Raw genomic sequence first — 16212 nt, forward strand, 5'->3', positions numbered from 1 at the left:
TTAAATGACCACAATCTTCTCACTACAGCATCCAAGGAGACGTGTAGCTGCATGTGATGAAACCACAGCGGAGGTTCACCTGCCTCCTCCAGAGCCTAGGTTAACCAGCAGGCTCAGCGAAGGCCTGAGGGCAAAAAAAGGCACTCGCTTACTCTCAGGGGGTTTTCATTGAGGTAGGGGGGTTCTCCTTCGATCATCTCGATGGCCATTATCCCCAGTGACCAGATGTCCACTTTGGGCCCGGAGGCTTTTCGTGTCACCACTTCAGGCGCCATCCAGTACGGGGTCCCCACCACGGTGCTGCGCTTGCTCTGTTCGGGAGCGATCTCGGCGCGGAAGCCAAAGTCAGCTGGAAAAGCAAAGCAGGAGGGAAGAAAAAGTTAGAAATCAGCAGGTTTCTCCAAAAACAACACGTACTGATGCCACAGCTGTGGTACAAGCTAGCCTGTTGCACTGCCTGCTACATTGCTGCTGCAAAGGAGGCCTGCTTTTGTGGTTAACAAGGTGTTCAGGAGTAAGCTTCTAAATCTGACTCGCTGAGGCCATCAACATCACAGAGCTGCTCACTTGTCGATGTGAAGGCTGGTGATCAGTAAAGAGCTGTACATGGATGCTGTGAAACGTGGCACTGCAGCATTTTGCAGCTGTAATACACTGTGTAACACATGCTCTCAAGCCTGTTCCTGGGTCTGTGAAAACAGAAAGCAATGCCCAGTCTGTCCCCCCTCCACCCACACCCACCAGTATTATCTGGTCGTATTTTCAGTCCCAGAGATAATATTTCCCCAGAAGATGTACCATCTCTCAAACACGATTTGCTTTCTAGAGCAAATACTGTGTTCAGAATAAATTTAAGTTCCCTATTTGGTACTTATTATTTTCTTTGAGAAGACAGAAAGCTGGAGAGCCTTCCTGTGGAAATTGCTTGGCCCTGTCTTATTTGCATTTGACTTTCCAAAAGATCACAGAATCATAGAATCATAGAAAAATTAAGGTTGGAAAAGCCCTCCAAGATCACCTGGTCCAACCATCCCCCTACGAACAATGTCACCCACGAAACCACGTCCCCAAGCACCACGTCCAACCTTGCCTTGAACACCCCCAGGGACAGGGACTCCACCACCTCCCTGGGCAACGCGTCCCAGTGCCTGACCGCTCTTGCTGAGAAGAAAAGTCTCCTAATTGTTTTAATTGGTGAAGAGTAGCGCTCTTTGTTCAGTTCTTTGTTTTGATTGTTGAAGAGTAGGGGCATGACGTTTCCATTTTTCCACTCACCAGTGACATCGCCCGACTGCCAGGACTTCTCAACTGTGATGGAGAGAGGCTTGGCAACCCCATCAGCCAGTTCCCTCAGGACCCTGGGATTCATGTCATCAGGTCCCATAGACCTGGACCTGTTTACATTCAGCAGGTGGTCTCGAACCTGCTCTGCACTTACAGTCGGTGGGACTTTGCTCCCCCAGCCTCCACCTACGGGTTCAGGGAAATGAAAGACTTGGGAAGCCCATCTACCAGCGCAGACGGAGGCAAAGAAGTTGCTGAGTACCTCAGCCTTCTCCGTGTCTGTCGTTACCAATTACTCAGCTATAGAAACTCACTCCTAATATAAGAAATTAGACACCTCTAATCGCTTACACACTACCATTTTCACCCCTCAGTTTATTTTCACAAGTGTTAAAGGCGCATGGTGGCCCCTGGGGACTCCTCCTGTCAGCCCAGCGCAGCAGCCCGAAGGGAGCTGGGTGGTTGCACCCAGTCCTGGGTGGTTGCCCACGTACAACTTTTCAGGTCTTTTTCAAGAACACCATTTTTTAAGCATCGTGCATTTGAAAAATCTCATCTGTAGGAAGCCTGTAGGAAGATAAATAGGAAAAAGCTGAGATGAGGGTGACTTTTCACATCCATTCGGGATATTGTTCTCTGCTGGGAGCACGTGTGCTCATGTCTAGAAGCAGAAGACCTGGGTTGAAGGCACCAGCATTAACTCATGTAAAAAAAAATCATCACCAACCACTTCTGCCTTCTTGGGCCCATCCGGAAAAACATCAGCTCAACCTTTCATGACAGATGCATCAGGATGACACATTCCCGAAGGAAGGAACCATCAGCTTGAAAACCATAAACCCCACCTTCACAGCTTATCTGCCCCGTTTTGTAAGGAGCAGACGGATGAGTCGAGAGTTCCCTTAAGGACAGCAAAAACCCCAGCCAGGGCAGGGGACAACCTGAGATGCCCTGAACACCAAGTAAAGGATGAGGAAAACCAGTCCGTGGCTCTTCTGGAGACTAGCTTCAGGTTGTCACAGACAACTGATGAACCTGGTGACAAGTTTCACCAGCCCAGGTGCCTTGTGATGAGTTTCACCAGCCCAGATGCCTTGCTGCTGTGCAAACCTGTGAGGGTTTAGAGAAAAAACATCTGTTAGCAGTCATCAGTGCTCCACTGAGATGATAATTTATAATCCAGGTCCTTGCAGACTGTAACACAGTGGGACTGTGTGAAAGCAGGACAAAGAGATTTAGGGCAATAATGTGCTGGGAAGGGGAGCTGTTCTCCTGAAACCCAACTATAAAGGAATGTAAGGTGTTTCTGACCCAGCTACAAATACCCTCTCCTTCCAGGATGATGCTGATTTGAGGCAAGATAAGCTCAGCAGAGAATACAGATCAGCCTTTAAGGGCTACTTGACATGTCAGCCTCCTTTAATTGAATCCTACACCTAGGACATGATGAGTAACCGCGGGAGCAGTTCACAGAGAACTGAATTACTGCTGAAGATCTTAAACCAGGCACATTTAAATAAGCCATTTTAGAAAAATGAAGGGAAAAGACACTTTCAAAATCTCCCCTTTTCGGCAAGCAATGTTACGAAGACTTGGTCCTTGCCTAAGGTGCATCCAAACACCTACTTCAGAGGCCGTGCTCAACTAGACTCTCCCCTGCTACTCCTGTGTAACTTTCTTACAAAAGATGCAGCATATTTGGGGATGCCATTGGAGGAAAAGCTCGTTTTTATGGATAGAGGTAACAGCTCATTACCAGCTTACAAGAAGTATAATCACCAATTTTCATCCCCGGATGGTGAAGGAGGAACTCTCGCAGTTGCTCCACTGGTCAGTGGAGGAGAACACGTCTTGATGGACCGGTGAGATGATGTGATGTGGACAAGATCTGTCCTCTGTGTGCTCTGGCTCCTCAAAAGCTGCCTCAGGACCTGTCTGATCTGCTCTTCCATGGAGAGCAGCTGCGTTTAGCAGTGTCTCACACAGTTCCACCTACAGCAAGACTTCTTCAGGCCAAAGGACAACCACCACCAGCAGGTCTGGCTCCTCCAAACTGCTCCTACACATACCCTGGGATTCACTGCAATGGGGGCTTGACAGCACAAGCCAGGTTTCTACATTCACTTTCTGGCAAAAAAAAATGCAGGCTTTCAGAGCTTCCATGATACCCCAGTCCCTCAGGGATGAAGGCTTGAGGTCACTCTTTGGACTTCACTACCAACGTACAATTTTGAGTCGTCTTCTTAGTGTATGAATGCAGAGGCCCCAGCACATCTGAACCCCTTTACATTATACAGTCACGAGTTACCTCCCCAAAACCCCTTGGAATGAATGTGTTTAACTGCAGAGAGGCAAATATCATCTTCTGTGTTTGAAAGACTGAACAAGAAAGTATTTTTCTTCTCCCCTGAGCCTGAACTGTCCTACAACAAGACCCCGCAGCTTAACCTTTTAGCTCTAATGGGGATGAGAAGATTGCCTTGGGAGTGATAACAATTAAATTCATTGAAACTGATTGTCTGAAGAAAATAACCCTGATGCGTGCAGGCGGAGAGAGCCTTTGCACAGACAGCAAGTGCTTTGTCGTGCAGCACTTTGTTCAGCCACTGGTGGCTGCTGGGCAGAAGAGTGTTTGCTTCAGTAGTTCACAATAAGGACGTGGAAGGAGGCCTCGGTGAACCCTTTGTGGGTTTTCCAGAGCCCCTCGGTGAACCCTTCAAATCACGACGTACCTGTCCAAGTAGCTGACGATGTTGGGGTTTTTGTTTTCCCTCATTACCAGGATTTCATTGATAATCACTTCTTTCTTGGGCTGCTGCTGCAAATTCATCTGTTTGATTGCAACCTGCAGGGAAGGAAATGCAAGAAGTAGAGCATTACTACAAGAGTCCCCTAGAAACCTGCCAGCACCAACGTCAATCATTTTAATCCCCCATTGAAATAAAGGGGAAAGCCACTTATTCATCATCGGTTACTCAGCAATTTAGCAATTCCTGCAGCCAGTCCATTTCTACTCTGGCTGATGCCAAAAAGGACAAGGGGAATTACTGTTTTCATACTGGATCTTTACATCACTGCTGGACAGCCAACTCTACATTATTTTTGGCAAGAGAGCAGTGATACCTTTACTCTAGTATGGACTGGTACATCAAAGACTTCGTATTCCCTAAATGATTCTTATTAATTTTATTTTAAATCAGATGCTTTTTTAGGTTTGAATGTTTTTTTTCTTTGTTTTGTTTTTTTTTTTTTTTTTTTTTTTACTCTTGTGCTTCTAGAAATCTACAGCAGGGCAGGTGTGCAGGGAGGAGGAGGTAAATAGCATAGCCTATGTCTGGTTCTTCAAAGTGACAATTCTATTTCTTCCCATCACAGCAAGACCTAGGGGGAAAGAAGCACTGATATTTATATAAAAGGATGAAAATACATGAATTGGATCGCAGTCATACCAAAGAGAAATAGGGGCAGGTTCATTAGTTGTGGCCCTGTGATTTAATAGCTTATAAAAATTCATATAAATCAATAAGAGCATAGCATATAAAAATTCATGCGTAATTTCTTTACCTCCAAACCGTAAATCAAGGGGTTGTAAGAACGGCCGTATTTCCTCCTTCCCGGTGGCACCTACAATAGTAGTTTTCCTTTCCCCTATCTTACCACTTAATCTATTGAGTACTGAATATGTGGCCCCTGTATCAATTAAAAATTTTACTTCCTTACTTCCTATTTGAATTTTTACCAAGGGCTCTTTAGTTTCTGCTACCGGATCTCCTAGTCAGCTACTATATTCCCCCAGAACCATCGCCTTGGCTGCTTCTCGGTTTCGGAACGAATTTCCCCCCCCAACGATCAGCTGTCCACGGAGAGGGCACTCGTTTTTCCAATGACCCTCCCCCTTACAATGGGCACATTGGTTAAGACCCAGCCGGTTTCCCCCTGAGCTCGGGTAGCCTCTCCCTGTTCCTCTACCTCTTCCCCCGCCCCTTAATCCTGCATGTTCTCTCCCTTGAATTACTGCTAATAAGTTCTGTTGTTGCCTTTTTGTCGTTTCCTTTTCTCTGTTATTATACGCTTTCCAGGCTATTTCCAACCGCCTATCCAAATTTCTCAAATCTGCACCTTCCAACTTTTGCAATTTCTTCCTAATATCCTCTCGGGCTTGTCCCAGGAAAATGAGCGCCAATTGAGCTTTAGCTTGCTCAGTCTCTACGTCTAAATCTGTATATTTCTTAGCGGTTTCTTTCAATCTCTCTAAAAAGGCGGAAGGCGATTCCGCTTTTTCTTGCCTGACATTATACAATTTTGACCAATTTATGGTCCGGGGCATGGCATTCTGTACCCCGACTTGTACCCAATCTCGATATCTCTTCAGCCTCCTTATTCCATCCCCCGTGTTATAATCCCATTGGGGATCCTCGGTGGGGAAGTTTTGATCTAGATTTCCAAGCACTAATCCATTTCGTATATCTTCTCGGGCTCTCTCTCTGGCTGCCCGCAATACCATGTCTTTTTCTGTCGAGTCCATCAAAGTATCCAGGATCGCCTGGAGATCATCCCAATCGGGATTTTGGGTTTTAATTATCATTTTCATTACCCCGGCTACTTTATCTGGGTTTTCCCTGTAGGTGCCGGCTGCTTGTTTCCATGTCATTAAGTCCCCAGCTGAAAAAGGCACCTTAACATATACCGGTCCTTCTGTCCCCCCTCCTTGCCTGAGGGGAGCGATTATTTTCCCTCTCTGTTCATTTATAGTTTCTGCTGCCCTTCGCTGTTGCCGGGTCCTATGTGACGCGGGGAGGCTAAAGTCGGGGATTCTCCATCACTACTGCTATCTTCCTTTTCTCTTTTCCCTCCCTGTCCCGGCTCTGCCGGCGGAGCCGACGGCGCGACTTCCAGATCAATATTTCCATTATTCATTTCCCCATAATACTTATTATTCTCTATTGCCTGATGCTGTATACGGCGTCCCTCCCTAGTACACGCACAACAACGTTCCTCAGTTGAAACCTCAAGCACCGTTATTCCACAAGCACGCCGCCATTCAGGCTTTCGGCGCAAATAAAAGAATAATTCCACGTACGGCAGTTCATCATATTTTCCTTCCCGCTTGCAAAATAGCATCAATTGTAAAATCGTATTATATTGCAATGTTCCATTCTCAGGCCAAGTTTCTCGGTCCTCTAGTTTATACTGGGGCCACCAAATATTACGATAATCAATCAGCTTTCCTTTCCGCAGTTCTTGACCAAAACCTCCCTCCTTCCAATGTGCTAGCAAACGCCCCCGTGGGGATGTCCGCGGGATAGGTACATCTTTTCCCAGAATTCCTTTAATCTTTTTCGTTTTGAGCTTATGGTACAAACCCAGAAGCTGCCGGAGCAGCAGCGGAGCGGAGCAGCAGGACCGACCCTCGCGGGGCGGCCGCCGCCGCCGGTCTGAGGGGGCCCGGGGGGAGCCCGCGCCTTATGGGGGGGAGGCGCCACGCGGGCCCCGCGCGCTCCTTCCTCGCTCCCCCTCCCCTCCCCGCCGGGCGAGCCCATTCGGCACCCTGCTGGGGGGGGGGGTCGGTTCCCGATCCCCCCAAATTTTACCCCCCCCCGGTTTTTCCCCCCCTCCCCGCCGGACTCACCCCCACGTCCGCGAGCCCAACCGCCGCCTGCTGCCGCCGCCGCTCCGGCTGCTGCAACCCCGCGGCCCGCACTGCGCATGCGCCGGGAGCGCCACCGCCTCCCCCCCCCCCCCCGCGGACCCCCCCGCGGTGAGAGCGTCCGCCCTAAGTGGGGGGGGAAGAGCGCCCGGGACGCTCTGCGCATGCGCAAGGCGGGAGCCGCGCAGCCACCGCCCCGCCCCGCCGCCGCGGCGCATGCGCGGGGAGGGAGGGGCGCGGTGGGGTGAGGCGGGGAGCGGAGCTGCGCATGCGCGGCGGGGAGGGGTGGGGGAGGGAGGGAGCGGCGGCCCCGCCCCCACACTGCGCATGCGCGCGGCCCTCCCGGCCATAGAGACGGGGCTCGGCGGGCAGAGCGTCGCCCGCCGCCATCTTGGGAAGGGGGCGAGCGGCTGCCATGGCAACGGCGCGGCGAGAAGCGCCGGCTTGTATGCAAATGAGCGTAATGAGGACAATTAACGGCCCGGCAAGGCCCTCGTTAATCCTCCGCCCCCCCCACGCCCAGATCATGAAAGTTTATGCAAATCACCGCAGGTGCGGGACGCTTTTACCTATGAAAACGTACATTTCTTTAAATACGTACAAACGTTGCCCCGCCCGGCACTGCGCAGCACCCCCAGCCGAACGCAGACGTTGACGTTAAGTAAATTTATGTTAACACACACAAATGAGCGCGGCGGCGCTTCTCTGCATGCGCGAACAGAGAGCGGAGGGGGGAGACAGGGAGGGACAGGCGCTGCCACTCGTGCATGCTCCGCCCCGCTCCAGCCTTTATCCCTCCCCCCACGTGGTGCCGCGCGCCTCGTGCCCGCCACGCGCCCAATATAACCCAATATAACCCAATATAACCCAATATAACCCAATATAACCCAATATAACCCAATATAACGCCAAAATATAACGCGCCCAATCGCCGCCCTTCCCCTCCCCCCCCCGCTCCCTGCCAGCCAATGGGGAGCCGCGGGCGAGGCGCGAAGCCGGGGGGGCGGAGCCTGGCGGCGGTTGGCGAGGCAGCCCCGGGCAGAACCCCCTCAAAAGCGGCGGCGGCGGCGACAGGGTCGGAGCTCGGCGCTGTTCTCTCCCCCTCAGCGACCAGGCCTGTTACCAGCCTCCCCCGGTTCTCTCCGCTATCGCCCCCCGGTGGCCGCGGCCATGCTGAGCGACTCGCAGGGCCCTGCCGAGCCGCCCGGCTCCCCCCCGGGCCCGCCACCGTCCCCCTCAGAGGCCGGTGCCGCTGCCGCTCCCCCCCCGGCCCCCTCAGAGGCCGGTGCCGCTGCCGCTCCCTCCCCGGCCGTTACCTCAGAGCCTGCAGCTGCGTCCCGTGCCAAGCCCGTGCTGGGTGAGGGGTGGGGACAGGCCGTGCTCACCGGGGGTGTTAGGAGGGGGGTGCAGGGGCCTTGGGGTGATGAGCCCTCACCCTGCCACACTCCTCTGGTGGGGTGGGGGTAACTGGGGGGTACTGGGGTTCACTGGGGGGGCTAGGGGGGTACTGGGGGAAACTGGGAGAGGCCTTGGGGGGTAACTGGGAGGGGCTGGGGGGTACTGGGAGAGGCTGGGGGGGATAGTTGTGAGAAACACTCCGAAAACAAACAAACAAACAAACAAAAACCTGCTGCTCAACAGCAGCTGGGAGAGCGAGGAGCGAGAAACCTCCCCGCAGACACCAAAGTCAGCACAGACGGAGGGGGTGGAGGCGCTCCAGGCGCCGGAGCCGAAGCCCCCTGCGGCCTGTGGAGAGGCCCCTGGTGGAGCAGGCTGCCCCCCCCGTCCCCCCCTTCTCGATACTTGGGAAACTGACCAAACACCACAGCAAATATACCAAAACCTCTAGACTGTTACTTAGATAGTGCCTACACCCTCTTTCCCTGCTCGTTCAACTTTCCCAACTCATTCAAAAAACAGCTCTGTCAAACATTACATACCACACCTTTAACACCTTCCATAACCCTTTTTAACGCTTCTTGTCTTTCTCCAGCCTGTACTTTCACCAAAGTCTCAGTCATTAGCCAACTTAATTCCATACCTTCCTTCTTCCACTCCGGATATTCCTACCTGAAGTGGCCAGCCTGCCCACACTTAAAACATCCCATCAAAGCCTGTCCCTGCTAAGATTCAGGCCACAACACGGGTAGCTTTCCTTGCCTGCCATTCCTTCATCTCTCTTCCTCTCTTTTCCATCCTGGCCCTGACTCCCCCTGAAGATTTTCTTCCTCTTTCTCCAACCCTCTGCCTGACTACCTGCTACGCTGTCAGTACCATTAGTTTCACCCTCTGCTTTCCTTCTCATCTCCCCTCTTGACACACACGTTCAGGGCCTCCCGCAGGAGGGCCCCCCAGTGACTGGTCACTACATCCCCCCCACCTTCTGGAGCATTTTCTGTGCATCTTGCCAGGCTTCAATCACAAAATGAGCTTTCAAGAGCCCTTGGGATACCGGGTCCTCAGGATTCATCCCCAAGTACTTTCTCATTCTGACCCCAAGTCTCTCGTATGATTTCTGTGTTGCACACTATTATTCTTCCAGCCAGGATCGGCAAGTGGGTATTTCTGCCCTGCCGGTATTACCCCTGGTCCTGGAGGATGAGTTCTTTCCCATTTTTGTATAGCAGCTCTCCTCCTGACCATTCCCATTTCTTTCCCTGTAAACAACATATTTATATACGTAATTCCCCCTCCCCAAGAGTATAAGTTAGGTCCTAGGAAACTCCTAACCTCTCTGCTGGTAAGGAGGGGGGAAGTTCACTTAAGAGGATACACAGTTAGTGTTAGTGCTGTTAGTATCAGGGAAGGCAAAATTCTCAGTACCTCTTCTGCCTTGTTCTAATTCTTGCCAGAGCCTAGAGTACGCTCTTCTCTAGGGACAGTGTTAATTGCAGTCCCTGTCTCCTTTCCTGGAGCGACTGCTGCTGCCACCGGTGCAATATTAGGATTATAGGGAGCATAACTTGGCTCCTCCTCCAAAAAAAAAAAAGGAATCTTATAGTTTACACATAAATTTCAAGCCTGAATTTTCATCAGGCCCGTATTTTGGCCAAAATACTGCTGTTTCCTTAATCGGTTCTTTTGTCCAGACTAATACACAATATTTAACCTTTTTTTTTTTTTTTTTTTTTTACCATCTCCTCCAATTTTGAGATTATTTTTCCAATTTCTTATAATTCTTCAGGAAGAACTTTCGGTAGGCACTCCCCCAGGGATATCTCCCTGTCCCCTGGAACTCATATTTCCCATTTTTCCTATTCTGGAAAATGGGGGTGTACTGCCAAGCACTTCCCCGTGCAAGGGCTACCGCACACCTATGAGTTTACCAGATTCCCTGGTGTACTTCCGAGCACTTCCCCGTGCAAGGCTTACCGCACACCACATTTCCCGAGACTCTTCCTTTCTCTCCCTTATCTCACGCTTCGTCCGTCTCTGCCTGCGCCCCTCGCGGAGCTGCGGCACCGCGGATCAGGACCCCACACTCGCTTCGTACAAAAGTACGTCTCAAGCACACATCACACAGAGTCTCACCCGACCCCCAAAGCAATACTTAATATTTCTTACCTTGGTCTGTGCACAGAGTTACCGGATCAATTCTTAAAACCCTGAGTGTCTACCTTCTTCCTTTTCCCCACTCCTTCACGGATCCTGCCTCTTTCATCAGCCTCGGGCCCTCTGTCAGCTCTCCGCAGAGCCGCCGTCGATGCACAGGACCGCTGAAATCAGCGGGGCATGCCTTCCTGCTGCTGCGGCGGTGGGGCTCCCCGGTAGGCGACTGGCTCCCGGACGAGCCCCAAATTGTGAGAAACGCTCCGTAGCCAACAACTTGGGCTCAGGCGAGGAGCTCAGCGAAGCAGTAATTTATTCGCGATTGCAATGGCGGGCGCCCCACAAGCAGGAGAGCACACCCATAGTTCCAAAACCCAGTTTATATACTTTTTGATGACAGGACCCTCCCCAGTTTCCCCACTGAGTGGGTAATCCAGGTTCACAATCTATCTGATGCTTCACAGACAATGCCTGGCCTTCAGTTGCTGGCCTGTTAAATTTCAAGCTTCTTTTGACTTTTTTACTGTTTGAAGTGGTAATGTTTCATCACTTATCTGATTTGACTTGACACCGTGATTTTCACCTAATTGCTCTAAGGAGTCCGGCTGTCTGCATTTTACAAGGTTTTCTGTTAAGCTTTCTTATCACTGTAAGCATATCTCAATACCCCATTCCTTCCTTCTGTACCATGTAACACTGCAAAAACAACATTTCCATTCCCACATAGTGGGGGTAACTGGGAGAAACTGGGAGAGGCTGGGGGAAAACTGGGGGTAGCTGGGAGGTATTGGAGGTAACTGAGAGGGGCTGGGTGTTACTGGGAAAGGCTAGGGGGTAACTGAGGGGGTACTGGGGGTTACTGTGGTTAACTGGGAGCTACTGGGATTAACTGGGAGGAGCTAGGAGAGGCTGGGGGTCACTGGGGGGGTTAACTGGGAGTTACTGGGGGGGTTGCTGGGAGATCACTGGGGCTTACTGGGAGGGACTGGGGGGGCACCTGCCCGTCCTGGGGACTCCCCCTGCCACTTAAAGGGGTCGGGGGGGCACTAAGAGGAATCCCAAAACTGACGTTTTTCACCCCAAATTCTCTCCCCCCCCCAGCCACCCAGGTGCTGGGCACTGTGAAGTGGTTCAACGTGCGCTGTGGCTATGGCTTCATCAACAGGTGGGGGGGGGAAATTGGGGGGGGGGCGCAAATTATGGAGGGGGGGGGGAACAAATTGCCTTAATTAATCCCCCTACATTAATTCCGCCCCCCCAGGAATGACACCAAGGAGGACGTCTTCGTACACCAGGTACCCCAAACCCCCCTGAAACACCCCCCCCCCCCCCAAATTTTTTGGGGTGCCCCCCAGGACCTCCCTGCGGACCCCCCCTGGAATTTTGGGGCCCCTCCCCAAATTTTTGGGCCCCCCCCCCTCCCCGCAGACGGCGATCAAGCGCAACAACCCCCGCAAGTTTCTGCGCAGTGTGGGCGACGGGGAGACCGTCGAGTTCGACATCGTGCAGGGCGTGAAGGTAGGTGGGCGGGGCCCCCTGTCGCTCGAACCACGCCCCCTTTCGCTCGAACCACGCCCCCTTTCGCTCAAGCCACGCCCCCTTTCGCTCGGCATCGTGCTGTATGGAGGGCTGGGGCCCCCTTTGGCCCGGGCCACGCCCCCTCTCGCCTAGGCCACGCCCCTCCGAATCGCCACGCCCACGTTGCACAGGCCACGCCCCCTCTTTTTGCCACGCCCTCTTTTAGGAAAGCCACGCCCCTCGGGCCATTGCCCTGCATATAGGGCTGGGGACACCACCTGCACAGGCCACGCCCACTCCTGCACAGGCCACGCCCACTCCTGCACAGGCCACGCCCACTCCGGCACAGGCCACGCCCCTTCACCCTGGGACACGCCCCTTTTACATAGGCCACGCCCCCTCCCGTTTAGGCCACGCCCCCTCCTTCCACCCAGCCCCCTCCAGTCCCTGCCCCTTCCCATTAGCCCCGCCCACCCCCGACCCCGCCCCCTGGCTACGCCCCGCCCCCTCCCTTTAGGCCACGCCCCCTTTCCAGCCCCACTTACCCTCATGTAACCACCCCGGCTCCCGCCCCACTCCCCCTCCAGGCCCCGCCCCCCACCCGTTAGCCCCGCCCACCCCCTGGCCCCGCCCCCTCCCCCAAGCCCCGCCCCCTCACGCGTCTCCCCCTCCCCTGCAGGGCCCCGAAGCCGCCAACGTGACGGGCCCGGGGGGGGTCCCGGTGAAGGGCAGCCGCTACGCCCCCGACCGCCGCCGCTTCTGCCGCTTCTACCCCCGCCCACCGCGGCAGGGCCCGGCCCCCCCCGCCGCAGGCCCGGCCCCCCTGAGTGCTCCTGCCACCGCTGCCCCCCCTGCTGTCAAGGGTGGGTCGGGGGGCGAGGGGGGCGCCCGGCTGCCACCGCCCCACCGCCGCCGCTGGCTCCCCTTCTTCTTCCACTGCCGCTTCCCGGGGGGGGGGCACTGGCAGCAGGGCGGGGCCACCGAGGTGGGCACTGGGGGGGGGCGTTTGGGGGGGCGTTTGGGGGGGGAACAAGTGGGTTTGGGGGGGCGTTTGGGGGGGGGAACAAGTGGGTTTGGGGGGGAATGGGGGCATTTGGGGGGGGATCCGGGCGGGGGGGGGGAAATGGGGGCATTTGGGGGGGGCTCGGGGGGGGTAGTGAGGGGATTTGGGGGGGTCTTGGGGGTATTTGGGGGGTTGTGGGGGGATTTGGGGGGGGTCTGGGGGAGGGGTTAGGGGACACGCGGGGACAATTTGGGGGTCCCGGGGGGGTTTTGGGGCCCCTCCTGACCCCCCCCTTTTTTCTTTTTCCCTCCCCTTCCAGGCCCCTGAGGGGGAGGAGGAAAGGGGGGAGGCCCCGCCCCCCAGCGGGCAGGCCCCGCCCACCGTGGCCCCCCCTGAGCGCACCCGGGGGCAGCGGGGGTTCCGACCCCGCTTCCGCAGGTAGGGGCGGGGCCTAACGGGAGGGGCGGGGCTTAACGGGAGAGGGGGCGGGGCCTAAAGGCGGAGGGGGCGGGGCCTAGCGGGGAGGGGTCTCGGGGTGGGACTTAGGGTGTGGGCGGGGCCTTAAAAGGGAAAGGGGGGTTTGGAGGGGGGAGGGGCCTAGGGATGGGTGGGGGCGTGGCCAGAAAGGGGGCGTGGCCTGAGGGTGGTGTCCCAAAGGGGGCGGGGCTTGAGAGGGGAGGGGCCTCAGGGGGCAGGGGCGGGGGGTGGGGGCTGAGGAGGGGAGGGGGGATCAGAGGAGGGAGGGGGCGGGGCCTGGAGGGGGCGGGGCCTCGGGGGGGCGTGGCCTCCGAGGGTGGGGGCTTGGGGAGGGAGCTGTGGAGGGGGGGGCTCAGAGGGGAGGGAGGTGGGCGGGGCCTGGAGGGGGCGTGTCCCCTCCCGGCCCCGCCCCCGACGCCTGGCCCCGCCCCCAGGCCATTCGGTGCCCAGCCCCAGGCCGGGGCCGAGGGGGCGGGGCCGGGGGCGGGGCCGGGGGCGGGGCTTGAGCCACGTGGGCAGCGGCCCCGCTCCCTCGTGCTCCTCCGCCGCCAGCCCGGATCGGCCCAGGTGAGGGGGGGGGGGTTTGGGGGGGGCTTTGGGGGTCCTGGGGGGGGGGGGGGTCCTTTATGGGGCCCCCGGGGTTTGGGGTGACCCCGTGGGGTGGGGGGCGGGGCCGGCTTGGGGTCCCCAGGGGGTCCCTAAGGTGGGGGGGGGGCCCTTAGGGTTGCCCCCAGCCCTATTTTGGGGTCCCCGGGCTGTGGGGGTGCCCCCATGGGATTGTCCTGACCCCGCTTTGGGGTCCCTGATTTGTGGGGTGACCCCGTGGGGGGGGGACGGGGCTGGTTCGGGGTCCTCGGGGGTCCTCAGGGGGGTCTTTAAGGGGTGGGGGGGGCTTAGGGCTGCCCCCGGCCCTATTTTGGGGTCCCCAAATCCCCCCCGTGGGGGCCTTGGGGTGTAGGGGGAGACCCCATGGGATTGCCCCCCCCCCTTTTTGGGGTGCCGGGGGGCGGTCCCATGGGACTCCCCCCGTTTTGGGGTCTGAGGGGGGGTCCCCGGGGTTCCCCCCCCCCATTTTGGGGTCCCCTCACCCTCTCCCCCCCTCCCCCCCCCCCGCCCTCAAGGAGCCGCCGCTGCCCCCCCCCAGCTCGGCCGCCGCGGGGGGGGACGCCCCGGCCAGCGCCCCCCCCCCCCCCCCCCCGAGCCCAAGGGCACCGAGGCGCCGCTGACCCCCCCGGGACCCCCCCTGCCGGAGGTGAGACCCCAAAACGGGGCGTGCCCCCCCCGAACTGGGTGTGTGACCCCCCCCCCAGTTGTCCTCTTGGGACCCCAAATCCCCCCCTTGTGTGTCCCCTCCCCCCCCAAATTCTCCCCCTTTGCCCCCCCCCTTGGGGTGCCGCCCCCCCATTTTTGGAGCCCCCCCCCCAAATCCTCCTCCCCTTTTTGGACCCCCCCCCCAAATACTCCCCCTTCCCCCCCCCCCAAATCCTTCTCCCACTTTTGCCCCTCCTCCCTTTTGGGGCTGGCCCCCCCCAAAAAAATCCCCTTCCCCCCCCCCCCCAATCCCCTACTTTGTGCCTGCCCCCCCCCCAAAAAACTTCCCTTTTGGGTGTCGCCCCCCTCAAATTCCCCCCCCTTCCCTTTTGGGCGCCCCCCCCCAAATTCCGCCCCCCTTTTTGGGTGCCCCCCCCCCCCAATCCCCCCCCCTTTTGGGTGTCCCCCCCGCCCATTTGGGTGCCCCCCCCCCCAAATCTCCCTCCCCCCCTTTTGGGTGCCCCCCCTTGGATGCCCCCCCCCTTTTGTGCCCCCCCCCCAAATTCCCCCCACTCACCCCCCCCCTCTCCCCACAGGTCTCCGCCGCCCCCCCCGCCGCCAAGTGATCCCACCACCACCACGGGGGGGGGGGCACAAGGAGGGGCCCCCACCAGGTGCCCCCCCCCATGGTTTTTGGCCCCCCCCATGGTTTTTGGCCCCCCCCATGGTTTTGGGCCCCCCCCTATGGTTTTTGGGCCCCGCAATGTTTTTTGGCCCCCCCCCCCCAATATTTCCCAGTTGAAGGACCCCCCCCACAATAAAGATGTTTGAACTGCAGCGACCTCCCCGCCTCGTCTGTGCCCCCCCCCCAAATTTTTGGGGGGGTGGGGGCTGTTTTCGGGGCCCCCCCACCCCAAAAAAAACCACGGTGGGGTCCGGGAGGGAGCGGCGTTTATGTACAGGCGGGGGGGGGGGCAGAAGTGGGGGGGCCCCCCCGGGAGAACGAGGCACTTGGGTGGGGGGGGGGACCCCCAAAATGCCCCCCCCCCAAATTATTTAGGGTGGGGTGGGGGGTCCCAAAAATCTGCCCCAATGATTTAGGGTGGGGGGGGGGGTCCTCAAAATCCCCCCCCAAATCATTTGGGGTGGGAGGGGCCCTACAGTGCCCCCCCCCCCCGAGGTGCTTAAGGTAAGGGGGGGACCCCAAAATGCCCCCCCCAAGTCATTTAGGGTCAGGAGGACCCCAAAATGCCCCCCCCCAATGATTTCGGGTGCCGGGGGGTCCTCAAAATCCCCCCCCAAATCATTTGGGGTGGGAGGGGCCCCTACAATGCCCCCCCCCAAGGCCCTAAAGGTAAGGGGGGACCCCAAAATGCCCCCCCAAATCATTCAGGGTGGGGGTGGGGACCCCAAAATGCCCCCCCCAGGGTGTTTTAGGTGAGGGGGGGGGCCCCAAAATGCCCCCCCAAATCGTTTAGGGTGG

The 16212-nt window shown here is 57.0% G+C and overlaps 1 protein-coding gene and 1 long non-coding RNA gene across 6 annotated transcripts; one reads left to right on the forward strand and one right to left on the reverse strand.

The window, feature by feature from the left end:
* Positions 1–355: 355 nt before the first annotated feature.
* On the reverse strand, positions 356–7036 carry LOC136787873 (uncharacterized). The gene is made up of 3 exons (XR_010826954.1): positions 6914–7036; positions 4017–4129; positions 356–2394 (listed from the first exon to the last, which is right to left on the reverse strand). It is a non-coding gene; the product is annotated as an uncharacterized lncRNA (long non-coding RNA).
* A 148-nt stretch (positions 7037–7184) lies between these two features.
* On the forward strand, positions 7185–15566 carry LOC136787870 (Y-box-binding protein 2-like). 5 transcript variants are annotated; one of them, XM_066985255.1, is made up of 10 exons: positions 7185–8288; positions 11582–11645; positions 11742–11775; positions 11909–11998; positions 12678–12744; positions 12904–12983; positions 13321–13439; positions 13913–14045; positions 14600–14730; positions 15326–15566. In XM_066985255.1, exons 1-9 carry the CDS (start codon positions 8102–8104, stop codon positions 14702–14704), a joined length of 879 nt encoding a protein of 292 aa, XP_066841356.1. In that variant the 5' UTR covers positions 7185–8101; the 3' UTR covers positions 14705–14730; positions 15326–15566. The 5 variants fall into 5 exon arrangements, with proteins under 5 accessions (XP_066841356.1, XP_066841353.1, XP_066841354.1 ...); XM_066985253.1 differs by having other exon boundaries at positions 7188–8173; positions 8213–8288; positions 12678–12983; XM_066985252.1 differs by having other exon boundaries at positions 7187–8288; positions 12678–12983; positions 13928–14045.
* The last annotated feature ends 646 nt before the right edge of the window (positions 15567–16212 follow it).

The sequence above is a fragment of the Anser cygnoides genome, chromosome 31 (assembly GCF_040182565.1).
Source record: "Anser cygnoides isolate HZ-2024a breed goose chromosome 31, Taihu_goose_T2T_genome, whole genome shotgun sequence".
In the NCBI taxonomy this organism is placed as follows: Eukaryota; Metazoa; Chordata; class Aves; order Anseriformes; family Anatidae; genus Anser; species Anser cygnoides.